The sequence below is a fragment of the Mixophyes fleayi genome, chromosome 1 (assembly GCF_038048845.1).
Source record: "Mixophyes fleayi isolate aMixFle1 chromosome 1, aMixFle1.hap1, whole genome shotgun sequence".
Taxonomy (NCBI): Eukaryota; Metazoa; Chordata; class Amphibia; order Anura; family Limnodynastidae; genus Mixophyes; species Mixophyes fleayi.
In genome coordinates, this window is record NC_134402.1 from 89,492,145 (window position 1) to 89,506,144 (window position 14,000).

Consider the following 14,000-nt stretch of genomic DNA (forward strand, 5'->3'; position numbering starts at 1 on the left):
TATATAGCGCCACTAAATCCGCAGCGCTGTACAGAGAACTCACTCACATCAGTCCCTGCCCCATTGGGGCTTGCAATCTAAATTCCTTAACAAAAACAGACAGACACACAGACACAGATTAGGGTCAATTTGTTAGCAGCCAATTAACCTACCAGTATGTTTTTGGAGTGTGGGAGGAAACCCACGCAAACACCAGGAGAACATACAAACTCTTCACAGGTTAGGCCATAGTCGGGAATTGAACCCAGTGCTGTAGCCACCATGCTGCCCAAACATGATGTAGGATTCGTGCTGACAGGCATATCTGCTGATGCTTCCTACTCTACATAGTGCGTAAGATGCAAGTAATGTGTGATGCTCAGTATGTAAACGTGTATTTTGCTAACGTCCAAATCTGTGTGAGGCCCTATGTGTCCATTTATCACAAGATCCTCCTAATCATCGTGGTAACAATCCAAAAAAATTTGTAGCAAATGATCATTATCAATGAATTCCAAAAAACCCATAACATTAAAAAATATGTATTAATTACTTATATATAAATCTGTGAACACTACAATAACTGAGTTAACACAATTTGCACCACATGTGATTAACAAACACATGTGCATGTGTAAATGAAATAACACAAAATCACTCAAAATGATCAACTACCCTTACATAACAAGTTACTTAAAAGACAGGGGCATGGTCCGTGCTGATGATCATCATCATGATGACTGACCTTGTACCAGGGGTGTAACAGGCGCATCCTAAGACACACATCTTTGCCAGCTTCCACATCTACACAAGTATAAAGGTGTGCTAACATGCCCTTACTGTACTCAGGCTACACCAGCCTGCCTCTTCTCTCCCATGTAACCCCTTTCCCTTCCAAGTAACGCCCCTCTACATGTAGAAAGTCTGCATAATGGAAAAGGTTGTTTTTTACTTCCATTCAACTCAACCTAAGCCCCATTTCTCATTAAAAGAAGCTATATTGATTGATTTTTTTTTATTTTATCACCACTTTCAGAGATTCACTAGGGAATTTAAGTGTGATAGTAGTTTAGAATATTGAACATGATATGTGGCAATGTATTATCATTAGCCTATACACCTTGGCTTGCAAAGGTATCCAAACCCTAAAACGGGAACAGTTTCGTCAGTATTACAAATGTATTACAAATAACACTTACATAGATTGTTCCAGAGAGCACTTTTAGGCTCTTAAAGTAAATTTTCAAACTCATAACTCATTATTTGTCTGCAGATTTGTTTAAAAAAAATCAAAACCAAGAAATGTTGATTGCACAAGTATTCAAACCCTGTGCTAATGTTAAGGGTGCCTAAGGAAGAGGGCCTCACAAACCACATATCCCTTCACTGCACCTCCAAGTACTTACCGGATCCTGAGGGACTACTACGAAACGCACCGGACACTCTTTCCTAGAAAAACTCTGCTGTTAGACCTTGGCATACCAACTACCCAACTTATCAGCATAGGGAGGAAAACACCACAATTACTGGCAGGAAGAGATACACTTGTGGAATCGAGTGTACGAGGTAGTGGTTAGGAGTATACAGACTTTCCTATACCCCACTTGCCATTCCCTCAAATTGCTCTGGCCCGGACATGGGGCTAAGAATACTCAGGACAGGGACAGATCCTGGCCGAGTATTCTATTCACCATGGTACTGGTGAAGGCCCTTGCCAAGAGGAAGACCGACACAGGAAGGTGATACTCACCTGGACTCACTATCTTCTCTGGGCACTCGACCATGCTCTATTTATCAATACCTATTAGAGCAGGGAAAGAGGAAGACACTCCATCCACAACTCTATCTGTTGGCTGGTATGTACCATCCACACCTATACTAGCTACAAAATAACAGTCAGTCCTGATCCTATCAACAGTCTATCTGACCTGGCACAGCACAACTTACAACTCGCTACCACTAAGTGTTGTGTACTACCTTGACTATCTCACACAGTTCCAAGACTTCTAATACATGATACATAAACAAGAAAGGGTATATCGGGAGTCTACCTTTTAATGGGGGCCTGACTCCTGGTCCCTGCAAAGAAATTCCGGGAAGATCTACTACAGTTTTTCCTGTTCCTAACGGCAAGCCCCACCCCACATACAGCCTGGGACTTACAGGGGTAGCTATTCCTTTACCATTTAGGAAGTGTTCAGTCCAGGGACCAGTCTGGAAAAGCACGTTCACAAAGCGGGAAGAGCTTGCCTGGGACCATCAGTGGCCACTGCCAGAACTTAGAACAGATTGACCCACACCTTATAAAGTACACGGCACGGAAGTGGAGCTACCAGCCTGAGCTGCTGGAACTCAAATCTGTGCACCCACAGTCTAAATTGCTGGAACTGAATCAATGAGCTGTGCTGCACTGCCAACTGCTTTTCCCTGTCGCCTACTCACTGCAGGGGAACAGACCAGTCTTTAATCAGCGAGATGCCCCTCAATTGCTACTACCCACTACCTGGATTAACTAAGCCTGCATGCTAATGCTGCATTTATTTTGGGGCCACAGGCTTTCAACCTGAAACTAACTTTGCCTCAGGCCTACAGCCTGCTCTCTGTGGTACTTTAGGGTTCTCTGGGGTACCTGAGGGCTCTCTGGGGTACTTGAAGGCTCAAGCCAACCGTATTGCTGCTTGTGCCAGGTCCCCCAATGTAGCGGAGTCTGGTGCCCACAGATAGTGGAAGGGAATATAGGATTGGGCAAGGGCCTGGTAGAGGTGGTGCCCACAGGGGTCTTACCTGGATCCAGACGTCCTCTGGAATCTTCCCCGCTAGAATCCACTCGGCCGCCGTCCTCAAGACTCTGGTGCTTGATCACGTCTTCTGGACTTCTTCTCTGATGTCTTCCAGGTTTTCACAGATGAAAGACAATGCCCTAATAATTGACTTTCAATTAGTCTCTACCTATGAATAAATAAAAAAGTCACCCCCCCCAATTCAAATTTCAATTTGCTTTGGGGGCTAGTCATACTGTGAATCTGATGGAAAGCTGTGAAAATAAAGACCAAAGTGCTTTATAAGAAATTTAAAGGTACAGTTATAATCATGCACAAGATAGGAAAAGGCTACAAAATAATATCCAAGTGCTTGGATTTCCAGTGAGCACTATTGGATCAATTGTGAGGAAATGGAAGCTGTATCATACCACTCAGGCACACCCTAGACAAGGCCTTCAGAACTCAGAGTCAGAGCAGGAAGGAGACTTGCGAGTGAAGCCACAGCACTTTGAAGAAGCTCTACAAACTTCAGTGTCTGAGACTAGAGTGAAGGTGAACCAGTCAACCATATCAAAAGCTCTGCATACAACTGGCCTGTATGGGAGTGTGGCTAGAAAGCAGCCATTACTCAAGAAAAACCACATTAAAGTATGTCTAGAGTTTGACAGAAAACATCAGAGTTACCCAGGTAAAATGTGGGATAAGGCTTTGTTGTCAGATGAGACAAAAATGTATCTTTTTAGCCCCAATTCAAAACACTATATGTGGCGCAAACCTAATACTGCCCTTTCCTCAGAAAACACAACTCGGCAGTGAAGTTTGGTAGTAGCAGCATAATGTTGTGGGGATGCTTTTCCTCATTGGGACTGGGCATCTTATTAAAACTGTAGGATGGATGGTGAATATAAGGAGTTATTGCAAGACAACCTGCTTCAGTCTGCTAGAAAACTAAAGCTTGGAAGAAAGTTCATCTTTCAGCATGACAATGATCCCAAACACAAAGCCAAAGCAACACAGGCGTGGTTTAACAGCAAAAAGGTGAATGTTCTACAATGGCCAAGTCAAAGGCCAGGGGGTAAATGTATCAAACTGCGAGTTTACAATGGGGTTTAAAAATGGAGATGTTGCCTATAGCAACCAGTCAGATTCTAGTTATCATTTATTTAGCACATTCTACAAAATGATATCTTGAATCTGATTGGTTGCTATAGGCAACATCTCCATTTTTTTTAAAACCCACTGGAAACTCACAGCTTGATACATTTACCCCCAGATCTCAATCCAATTGAGAATCTGTGGCACTATTTAAAAATCGCAGTCCACAACTATCATCCAACTAACCTGAACAACCTGGAGCAAATCTGCATGGATGAATGGCCACAAATCACTCCCAAACAATGTAGTAGCAACTTACCATAACAGACTTAAAGCTATTATTGCTGCAAAAAGGTGGTTCTACCATTTACTAGACTGCTGGGGTTGACTACTTATGTAAGCAGCAATTTTAAGTTTTTATTTTTAAAAAAATCTACAGACAAGTAATGAAAAATCAGTTTGAAAATGTACTTTTAAAAGCATACTGGTTCGCAATAAAAGTACTGTCTGGAACAACCTCTGTAAGTGTCATTTGTAATACAGACAAATCTGTTGACTTTTAAAGGGTTTAAATACTTTTTCACCCCACTGTATACATTTGGTAAAAGCTAAAGAAGCAGAATTGTCATTGTTTATGCTGTCTCAAAGATTTTGGCTTTAATATCTAGGAAAATATGTAACCCTATGGAGAGGCAGGCAGCATTAACTTAAGTATACTAGGGAAGTTAACGTAAAAATACTATAAGTGCTAAATGTATGTTTCTATTGTATAGTGGTGCATGAACACAGATTTAATGACCTGGAAACCCATATTTGTTCTGTGCAAGACTCCAACATTAACTTTGAGCATTTTCATCCATGTGCTGCACTAACAATCCATCATGTAAGTATAGAAATGATTCTCTTTCATAAAACATAAATAAAAGTAAATGCTAATTACCCAGTTTAATTTTAATTTACAACATTCAAATGATTATCTTTTGCTTATTGACCTAACAAACTTTTTAAAGGGTAGGTCTGTATTTTATAGACTGTTTCGGAAATGAATCCCCAATGTTTATATTCTAGGTTAGTTTGTAAAAGAGTGTTTGCATTAGCTAGGTTATTTTTTAGTGCCTGGCATATAATGCGAATTCTCAAGCTATAGCTCTGAATTTTACAAATGCACAAACCAACACACAATGTTAACCTATTATTTGTTTTACCCATGTAACACCTTCTTCTCGTCCACAATTTTCACAAATTTCTTACTATTTCATGTATGTTGTAATATCATCGATTTACACCAATGAAGTATTAATCACATAACAAACAGCGCAATGTGGAGACTCCTAAACGGAGGAGTATCCACAGTAATGTGCTTAACCTCACCTTCTCCATATAACTAATGAAAGAGCGGTATGGCTAAAGGTGAACATCAAATTCAGTGTATCAAGTGAGTGGCGCTTGATTATACTGTTCACCTTAGAGTGTATGCCATCTGTATATAAATATTTGGGTGCATGTTATGGGTTAAAATATGAGCACATATCTTTATAAACATAGCTTAATGTGATGTCTTCATGGACAGCATTTTCAGATAATGTGTTTTTTAAGTGTTTGCTAACAGAAATGTATGAATTTATATCTTTTCAGCTGGGTTATATGATGTACTGTATTTGGTTTAATTGTCTTAGAAGTAAAAACATACAGTTATAGACATAGTAAAGTAAATACAAACATGAATATATGTTTACATTCTATAGAATAAGTGTATAATCTCCATTACATTTGAGATAATGGGTGACTGCATACAATTTTAAATGTGTTCAGATATGCATAAACATTGACCGTTCTTGTACAATATAAATTAGATGAAGAAGTATGGCATTCCCCAAGATCTTACATTATCTCCACGGGAAAGTATACAGTTGTATGACAGCATGGTGAAAGCATGGCCAACAATGCCAAATGTAAAGGTAAGAATACAATTACACCCACTTATAAAAAAGTGTTTATAATGAGTTTGATAATCGTTTTATATAGTATCATTCATCTCTATCTGCAAATTTAAAGCTTCCTTAATTTTGAAATTAAAAACCTGGACACCATTGTGACCTGGAGCCATAAAAGTAGTCTAATTTATGTGAAAATAAGCATTGTGAGTTAAAGATTTATAATGCAACAAGAGTACTGTACTTAGAAAACTGGGACATGTAGGACCTTTAACCTTGTAAGTTGCTTCCTCCAAGAGGATCCTAACAAGTATAATCATAACTCTTGCACATAGCCATGCCCTAAACCCTCATGTACCTGCAGCCAATCACATACAGAATCCTCTAAAAAACACAGTTATGAAACTTTCAATCATTTGTTTAAAAAAAACAAAAAACCTTACACTTACTTAAACAGAAAAAGCAAGTATACCTAAATATCAGAAGCGCAATTAAAGCTCAGTTGCATTGAGCAAGTGGAGGGACGCATATCGCTCCTTTTAGCCAACACCACACCTTAAGACCCGCCAGGATTGCTCAGTCTGGACTGTTGTGTTTCAGAGCTGCTACCGGCCTCTGTTGGCGTCCAGCAGCTCTTTTTTGTCTTGTACACTGAACTCCAGCAGCAAGTTCACCTGAGGACTGAAAACTAATCACTCTCAACCTCTATTTTTTGGGGCCAGAGACTTTACTTTCTTTTCCTTATCTAACATCTGATAGGCTGCCAGAGTTCAGAGGAGAAAAAGAAACAGGACATCAGGGAATGGGCTCTCTTTTACACTGGACACCAAGAAACATATTGGACAATGCTTATCGTTAAATGAGCTTTATTGCCTACTGACGCATCAAAGTATATGTTCTATGTTACATTGGTCACCAGGAAATGTATTCTTTTGTACTTTGGTGTGTAGAGAATGGGTTCTGTTTTCTACTGGGACACAAGGGGTTGGTTCTGTGGAACACTAGCCAACAGGCAATGGGTTCTTTTTGTTCACTTGCCATTATGAATGGGCTTTATTTTACAATGGCCACAAGTAAATTGGCTCAGTTGTACACTGCACTCAGTGAATAGATCTATTGTATATTGGCCACCAGGGAATCAGGCCCTTTATTGTACCCAGACATTAACTTCTGAATAATGTGAGTGCACTGTAACCCTCTCAATACTATATATAGTAGAGATGAGCATTTTGGATTCGGAGAAAACCAACAGATTTGAGATTATGGGTTCTGAGTGAAACCGAGTCATGTCTTATTCCTGGCAGCAAAATCAGATCTGAAAATGAGACAAAATGTAATTTCCGGAAAAATGTTAGATCTCACGAGTTTGGATCGATATCTCTCATGTTTTCATCTGCCATTTTACAACAGACAGCATGTAGGGAGGAAGTGTACAGCACTGAAATCATTTTATTGAAACCAAGTTCTCGTAGGGTATTCTTCAATGGCAAAACTTGCCTTTAAACACATTGCCATTTTAAGTTGGCCCGGCAAAGTTGCCCGATATTAGCGGTCTGCTAGAATCGCAGATTAATACATTTACCTCAAGGACTTTGACTTGGCCATTGTAGAACATTCATCTATTTATTGTTCAATCGACGCCAGTGTTGCTTTTGCCTTGTGCTTCCGATCATCACAGGGGCAAACGCAGGATTTGTAGAGAGGGGTTTCCACACCACGCAGCCAGTGGGCATGATCAGCATGCATTGGGGCGTGGCTATAATATTAGACAGTACTTGACTGCTCTCCAACTGTTCATATCCTTATAATATACATGGGCAATGCTGCGTGCACTACTGTTAGGTGCACGCAGCTCTCCCTTTTCAAGCAGAGCCATTTAAAGCGGGGGCAGGGTCCAGCCACCTGCATTATACAGTGCCCAGGGTTAGATGGGGGTTTCCAGGCACTCGGTTTGCCTATGCATTAGTCTCCTAAAAGATGATTTTACTCCCATGCTTTAGCTTTATAGCAGACTGAAGCAGGTTGTCTTGCAGAATCTCCTTGTATTTGCACCATCCATCCGTCCTTCAATTTTAACAAGATGCCCAGTCCCCAGTGAAGAAAAGTATCCCCACAACATGATGCTGGCACCCCCTTACTTCACTGTCGGGTTGTGTTTGCTAAGGAAAGGACAGTGTTAATTTTGTGCTACACATAGCATTTTAAATTGGGGCCAAAAAGCTACATTTAATGTCTCATCTGACAACAAAACCTTATACTATATTTTATTTGGGTCACTCTGATGTTTTCTGTCAAACTCTAGACATACTTTGATATGGTTTTTCTTCAGTAATGGCTTCCTTCTAGCCACCTTCCCATAAAAGACAGTTTCATGCAGAGCTCTTGATATGGTTAACTGGTGCACCTTCACTCCAGTCTCATTCACTGAACTCTATAGCTCCTTCAAAGTGATTGTTAGCCTGTCTGTGGTTTCCCTCACAAGTCTCCTTCTTGCTCTGATGCAGAGTTTTGAAGTTTTGAGGGATTGCTTTGTATAGGGCGTTCCCGAGTGATATGATGCAGCTTCCATTTCCTCACAGTTGATCCAACGGAGCTTTTTCCTATCTTGTGCATGTCTGTAACTATATCTTTAAAAAAAAAATTTTTCACAACTTTTCTTCACAGTATGACCAATGTTATATAAATTAAGGGTCTCTTTTATCTATAAAAACTGACCTTTTTTAATGATTCACAGGTAGAGGCTAATTGAAAGCAGTTGTTAGGGTAATGTCTTTCACATGTGTAAACTTGGAGCTTCCACAGCAATGGGGTTGAATACATATGCAAGCATAATGTTTTGTCTTGTCTTTAAAAATCTGCAGACACATAATGAAATATGTGTTTGAAAATTTACTTTAAGAGCCCACTGTTCTGCAATAAAAGTACTGCCCGAAACAATACTTTCAATGGTTTTAAGGGGCTGAATATTGCAACCCACTGTGTGTGTGTATATATCTATAGCCGTATATGGATAGATATAAATATATATATATATATATATATAGGGAATGATGGGCTACAGAGAGTGCTAAATGTGTTAAAGTGATGGAGTATCATAGGTAATAGAGAATGTTAAAGAAGCAGTGAAAATATGTGATAAAAGTAATTATATGGTAAACAAGAAGGTATAAAGAATGAAAAACTGAAAAACTGAATGTGAATAAAAATGGGATTGGAAGCAAACATTATGTGGGGTTAAAAATTATGGGGTCTATTTTTTAAAGGGAGATGGCACTAAATACTGTATAAACTCGTTTTCACAGGATTTAGGCCTTCTTGCTATCTACCATAGCCTTAGGACAGTGAAGGCTATAGCAGGCATCTCCGGGGGGCTCCTGCGATGCTTCACCATGCAAAGGATGGTATTAGCTGGGGGTGCCCACAGGAAAAAATGCTTTATTATATGCCAGCTCAAGCATGCACCAAGGGTCCTAGGACTGCCTTGGCAAGCAGTAAGACTTCTCTTACCACTGTGAGACAGTAACACCGGGTAGCTGAGCATTGCTAAGTTGACCCAGTGACATTGTCTTAATAAATTGAAAGAAAATCTTAATAATGTAGGGCTCTTGATAAATAATTGATTGCTGAAATATTGGGATGTCGTTTCTGTTCAGGACTTCAATTTAAACTATTATAATAATAATAATAATAATAATAATAATAATAATAATAATAATAATAATAATAAATACTACTTTAATATACTACACAAGGATATCACTATAACAAAGAAAAATAGATAAAAAAAATAGGTCTGATATGAAAAATACAGACCCTTGCCAATAGGGGTCTGTATCCCTTAATGCAGAAAAAAATATTTGAAAGAAAAAGTGAGGTAGAGCTATATCTTATTTACAAGCAGATCCTCACATCAAAATAATAGTAGATAAGATATTTCTTAAATATCTAATAAAAAAGATGCTCTATGTCAATACATGTATATCAATACTTTCTGATAGAATTGATTCAATAAATTCATACATTCATATAATTGGTTAATAGTCACAGTGTCCAGACCACAATCAGGTTAACCTTAGGACGTTATCATCCATGTTATGAGTAGAAACTTGTGCCTCTAAGCTGGTGTATATCAAACAAGGCAAGTAAGTGGAATTCTCCAAATAAACCCAAAAGTCCCAGTTAGAAATTGGGAAACTCCTTGATAAAGGCTCACCCGTTTTATATATTTGCATGCACCTTTAATTCCTGTCATGCATACATGCCCACTGTTAAGATTTCTCCCCCGGTGACATTGGCTAGGAGGAGGGCGTGGTGACCATAGTGGCATGAGTAAGCCCCGGCCCCTCCATTCTCTGCCGTGAATTTCGCCAAATTCTGGAGTTTTGCCTACTCTTACGGGAGTCCGAAATTCGGGAGCCTCCCGGGAATTCCAGGAGAGTAGGCAGGTATGCTCTCATAATATTTCTGATGTGTCGGCCTTATAATATGGTGTTCAGACATCCAGCTGTTTTATATTCTGTGTAATATATATGAAAGTCCCAAAACACAGAGAATTTATTTTCTGCCACGTTTCATCGCACCAGGCGTTTTCAGATAAATACTGTTTGTCACTTCCATGTGCCAGCTTCTTCATTAATATATTGAAGCACACAGTTTTATCATATCAAAATGAAAAAAAAATAATGGACTGGGCTAGTAATTGGTTAACCAATAAAGAATTATAGACAATAAAAACTAATAATTATCGCAGAAGTTTAGATGGAAACAAATCTATTTATTACACATAATAAAAACCCTGTTTAAATAAACACTATTAAAAGAACAGTCTTGACAGCAACAATCGCTTGATTCAAATATGTGCACATATAATTAGAACTGGCCTGTTAAAATATATGTGCACATATTTGAGAGCTGGCAACTGTTTGTAAAACAAAGGTTTTAAACACACAAGTTACAAATGTAATACAGGCAGTTCTGATGTCCTCTTACTGTAATGATTTAAGCCATAAATGAGCAGTATATTAAGGTAAAAACAGAAATGTGTAATTTAATGAAAGCAGTAGGAGGCTGGACTTTGATGTGATATTTACACTTTTGCACAATGCGCCTCTTGAGGTTTTTCCTCCTTACCACAAACCAAGGTGCACTTCTCATTTGCAGAAGCATCTCCCAAGAGTGCATTGTAGTTGTGCCTCTTGAAGTGCATTGGGCAGACCATCGGAATGTACCACTGCAATACCAGTGTTTTTTTCCTTTGCATTGTGCATTCACTATGCTCCATTTAGGATGTCAATTGACAGTTAAGCATTCCATCATAGAACACATTCAATATATGTCATTTGACAAATGTGACATCACAGTTCACCAAATACAATATTATAATTAACAGGAGTGACATTACTACTCTCCAAATATCTTGATTTGTATATTTACTGGATATTTGATATATTTATTTTATTTTTCAACTAAAGACATTAAATCCTGAGGAAAATGTACACCTGAAGGACAAAATAATAATCAGAAAGATTGATGCAATTAAATATGGAGAGGCAGTGAAGATAGAATTCCTTGAATGGGTTCATAATGGACATGATGAAAAGGTAAATTATAACATTTTATAAACATGCCGGTGAATTAATATTTGGTTGAGTTCTGTTAAAATTAGCTCATACTCTTTCTAGCACATTAGATTCTTACTTACATTATAAACAGCGGAAGCTTCAGCCACATTTTTTGTACAGGGTTCTTATGCTATATGATGCAAGTAATAAAGCTGAAACTGCAGTCATTTGAGTCATTTGAGTTACCTGACATCACAGTTCCTGCCCCTGAGTTTTAATCAGCTAATTAGCACAGTGCATTTCTGCAGAGCCAACTTGCCAATATATAGCTTCCTCTGTGTTTGCTGTGATAGAGAAGCACTTGCCTTCTAGCATAGCAACATATTGCAGAGCAGGGAGAGAGAGCATGGTGGACATATTTATCCAGGTGTAAAGAATACAGTTATTTTATTTAGATTATTCATCTAAGTAATACACGGCCATTGACATATATGAATATCAAATAGTGACTTTACATGCTCTTTAACGTGTATTAATTACTTAGGGCAAAAGTTTCAAGGGAGCCCCTCCAAGCATCATTGCTAAGTTACACTCACCCATGTATGATTACTCTATTACCTTGACTACAATACATTGATTGCATTTTACTAATTGTACATCCTGTATGTGCCTGGAACATATATACAGTTCTTCTATTAATTTTAGTTGTCAAAATTGGTTGCTGCCTTAATAATGTACCTACTAAATAATGTAAACAAAGGGAGCTCTTGAAGGTTCTCTTGGGTCCTGCACCCCATGCAAATGGGTACCTTATCTATCACCTGGACAATTATTACTATAGTGGGACTCCTTTTGTTTTTATAGAGTACTGTTTTGGCAAATCTAAACTTGATTTATTTTAAAATGATCACCACTACCAAAAGCTATTTTTTTATTTATTTATTTAAGAAATTGCGAAAGAAGTTAACTATACAACAGTTTTCCAATAACCATTAAACTACTTTTTTAAAATATTTTTTCCTCAAGGTTTCAGAAGTGCTGAAAAGTTTAAAAGTTTATGAACCATTAGATGAAGAAGACTACGACAAAAACTTTGCTCTTATTGTTGAAAAGCTAGAAAAAAACAACAAATTACCTGCTCTGTTTTTTGCGTAAGTAAATGTTATATTTTGAAAAAAAACATTAAATCTAAAAGTGAAAAGTTCAGATATGGACCATGAAGGTAAAATACATTCTACTGCATATTTTAAAGTAACGCATTACTTCACCAGCATTTCAGATAGCTGAAGCCCAACCTACATCTTTAGGACAGTGTTCTAATAAAAGTGTATATAGCTAGAAAAGAGTTACGTATTTTCAGCAGCTGTGACATCACTTGTCCTGCCCCTGGTTATGGATTCAACAATCCACACATTACATTTCGATAAAGAAAGCATGCAAGCTTGTCAGTGCCCTTTTAAAGAAACACTTGCCTCCTAACATGGTTACCTGTAGCAGATGGATGAGAGAGTAAGGTGCATGTATAGTTAAGTACAAAAATTGCCAGATATGTGAGGATCCACCACAATGCCAGCTTAGATGACAAGTGGCAGAGCACAATTATCACTGACAACAGTACAGTATCTTTCACTTACCACAATCTGCACTTTGCTAGAGGTCATGTCAATTAGACCTCATCTGTAGGCAGTCTTTATAAGGCCCTCACTCTTATCAATCTTTGCATGAGCAAAGTTGGAATTTTGTTTCCCTGTTTGTGCTTCAAAGAGTGTGTTTGTTTGTCTGTTAGCCCAAGTTATTCTCTCCTGGGGCATCAAGCAGTCCTTGTGGCTGATGCTCGCTATGAGTAGTTGATCAGACAACTCAGTCACCTGACTACAGAATCTCATATTTTTGTCCCGGAGCAACAAATGTGAGCACACAATTGTCTCTGGGAACCAAAAATTGTTGCATCTGTGTATTTTTATGGCAGGCCCCATGAGTGTAGACGATCCTGACCCAGATTTGCCTGAAGTTTGAGCTAAGTAGCTTCGTTCCCCACATGGTGGATCAAGGTGGGACACACCACTCTAACAGAAGGACAATCATTGTATGGGTAACAGCAAAAAGTTTTTGGCTATATTGAAGCTGAACTTTGATTCACTGGGTCACATTGCCGATACATGTGCAAGACTCTGATAAAGCAACGTGGTCACTCAGTCAACCAGTATACCATTGAATTATGGACTCTTGCAGTTTCTCCTGCCTCCTGTCAGAGAGGATTGGGGACACCATTAATGACTCACTTACCAGGACCTTACCACCTCCCTGAAGAGACTCATCACCATTTGCATTCAGCCGATACACTCATTCAAGAGCATCAGCTTCAGTGGAAAGAGATGGCTATTCCCTATCTCGCATTAGCTCACCACACACTTATGATCTGTGCCATGGCACTTAAACAATCTGAGGAGACTATGCAGGTAGGTAAGTTTTATTTGCCTAGGATGAGAGAATTCCCCACAAAGTGTTGGGTGGATGTCTTTATTGTGGCCGCCAAGGCTATTGGATGAAAGAATGGCCAGAATTGGAAAGATCTGAGCCACTGGAAATTGGTTTTGTTCACCAGAACATAAGCGAATGTGCTGAGCACTGGGGCAATATCGATTATTTGCCAAAATGTAGAAGTGTTC

At 38.7% G+C, this 14,000-nt stretch overlaps 1 protein-coding gene across 2 annotated transcripts in view; it reads left to right on the forward strand.

Annotated features, from left to right (window-relative positions):
- LOC142139997 (putative ATP-dependent RNA helicase DDX60) overlaps positions 1-14,000 on the forward strand; it is a 382,899-nt gene that overhangs the window by 220,073 nt on the left and 148,826 nt on the right. For both annotated transcript variants that reach the window (XM_075197859.1, XM_075197866.1), the window contains exons 23-26: positions 4,610-4,719; positions 5,690-5,794; positions 11,242-11,370; positions 12,358-12,482. In XM_075197859.1, the coding sequence (XP_075053960.1) occupies positions 4,610-4,719; positions 5,690-5,794; positions 11,242-11,370; positions 12,358-12,482 (469 nt within the window). The remainder of the gene's footprint in view (positions 1-4,609; positions 4,720-5,689; positions 5,795-11,241; positions 11,371-12,357; positions 12,483-14,000) is intronic.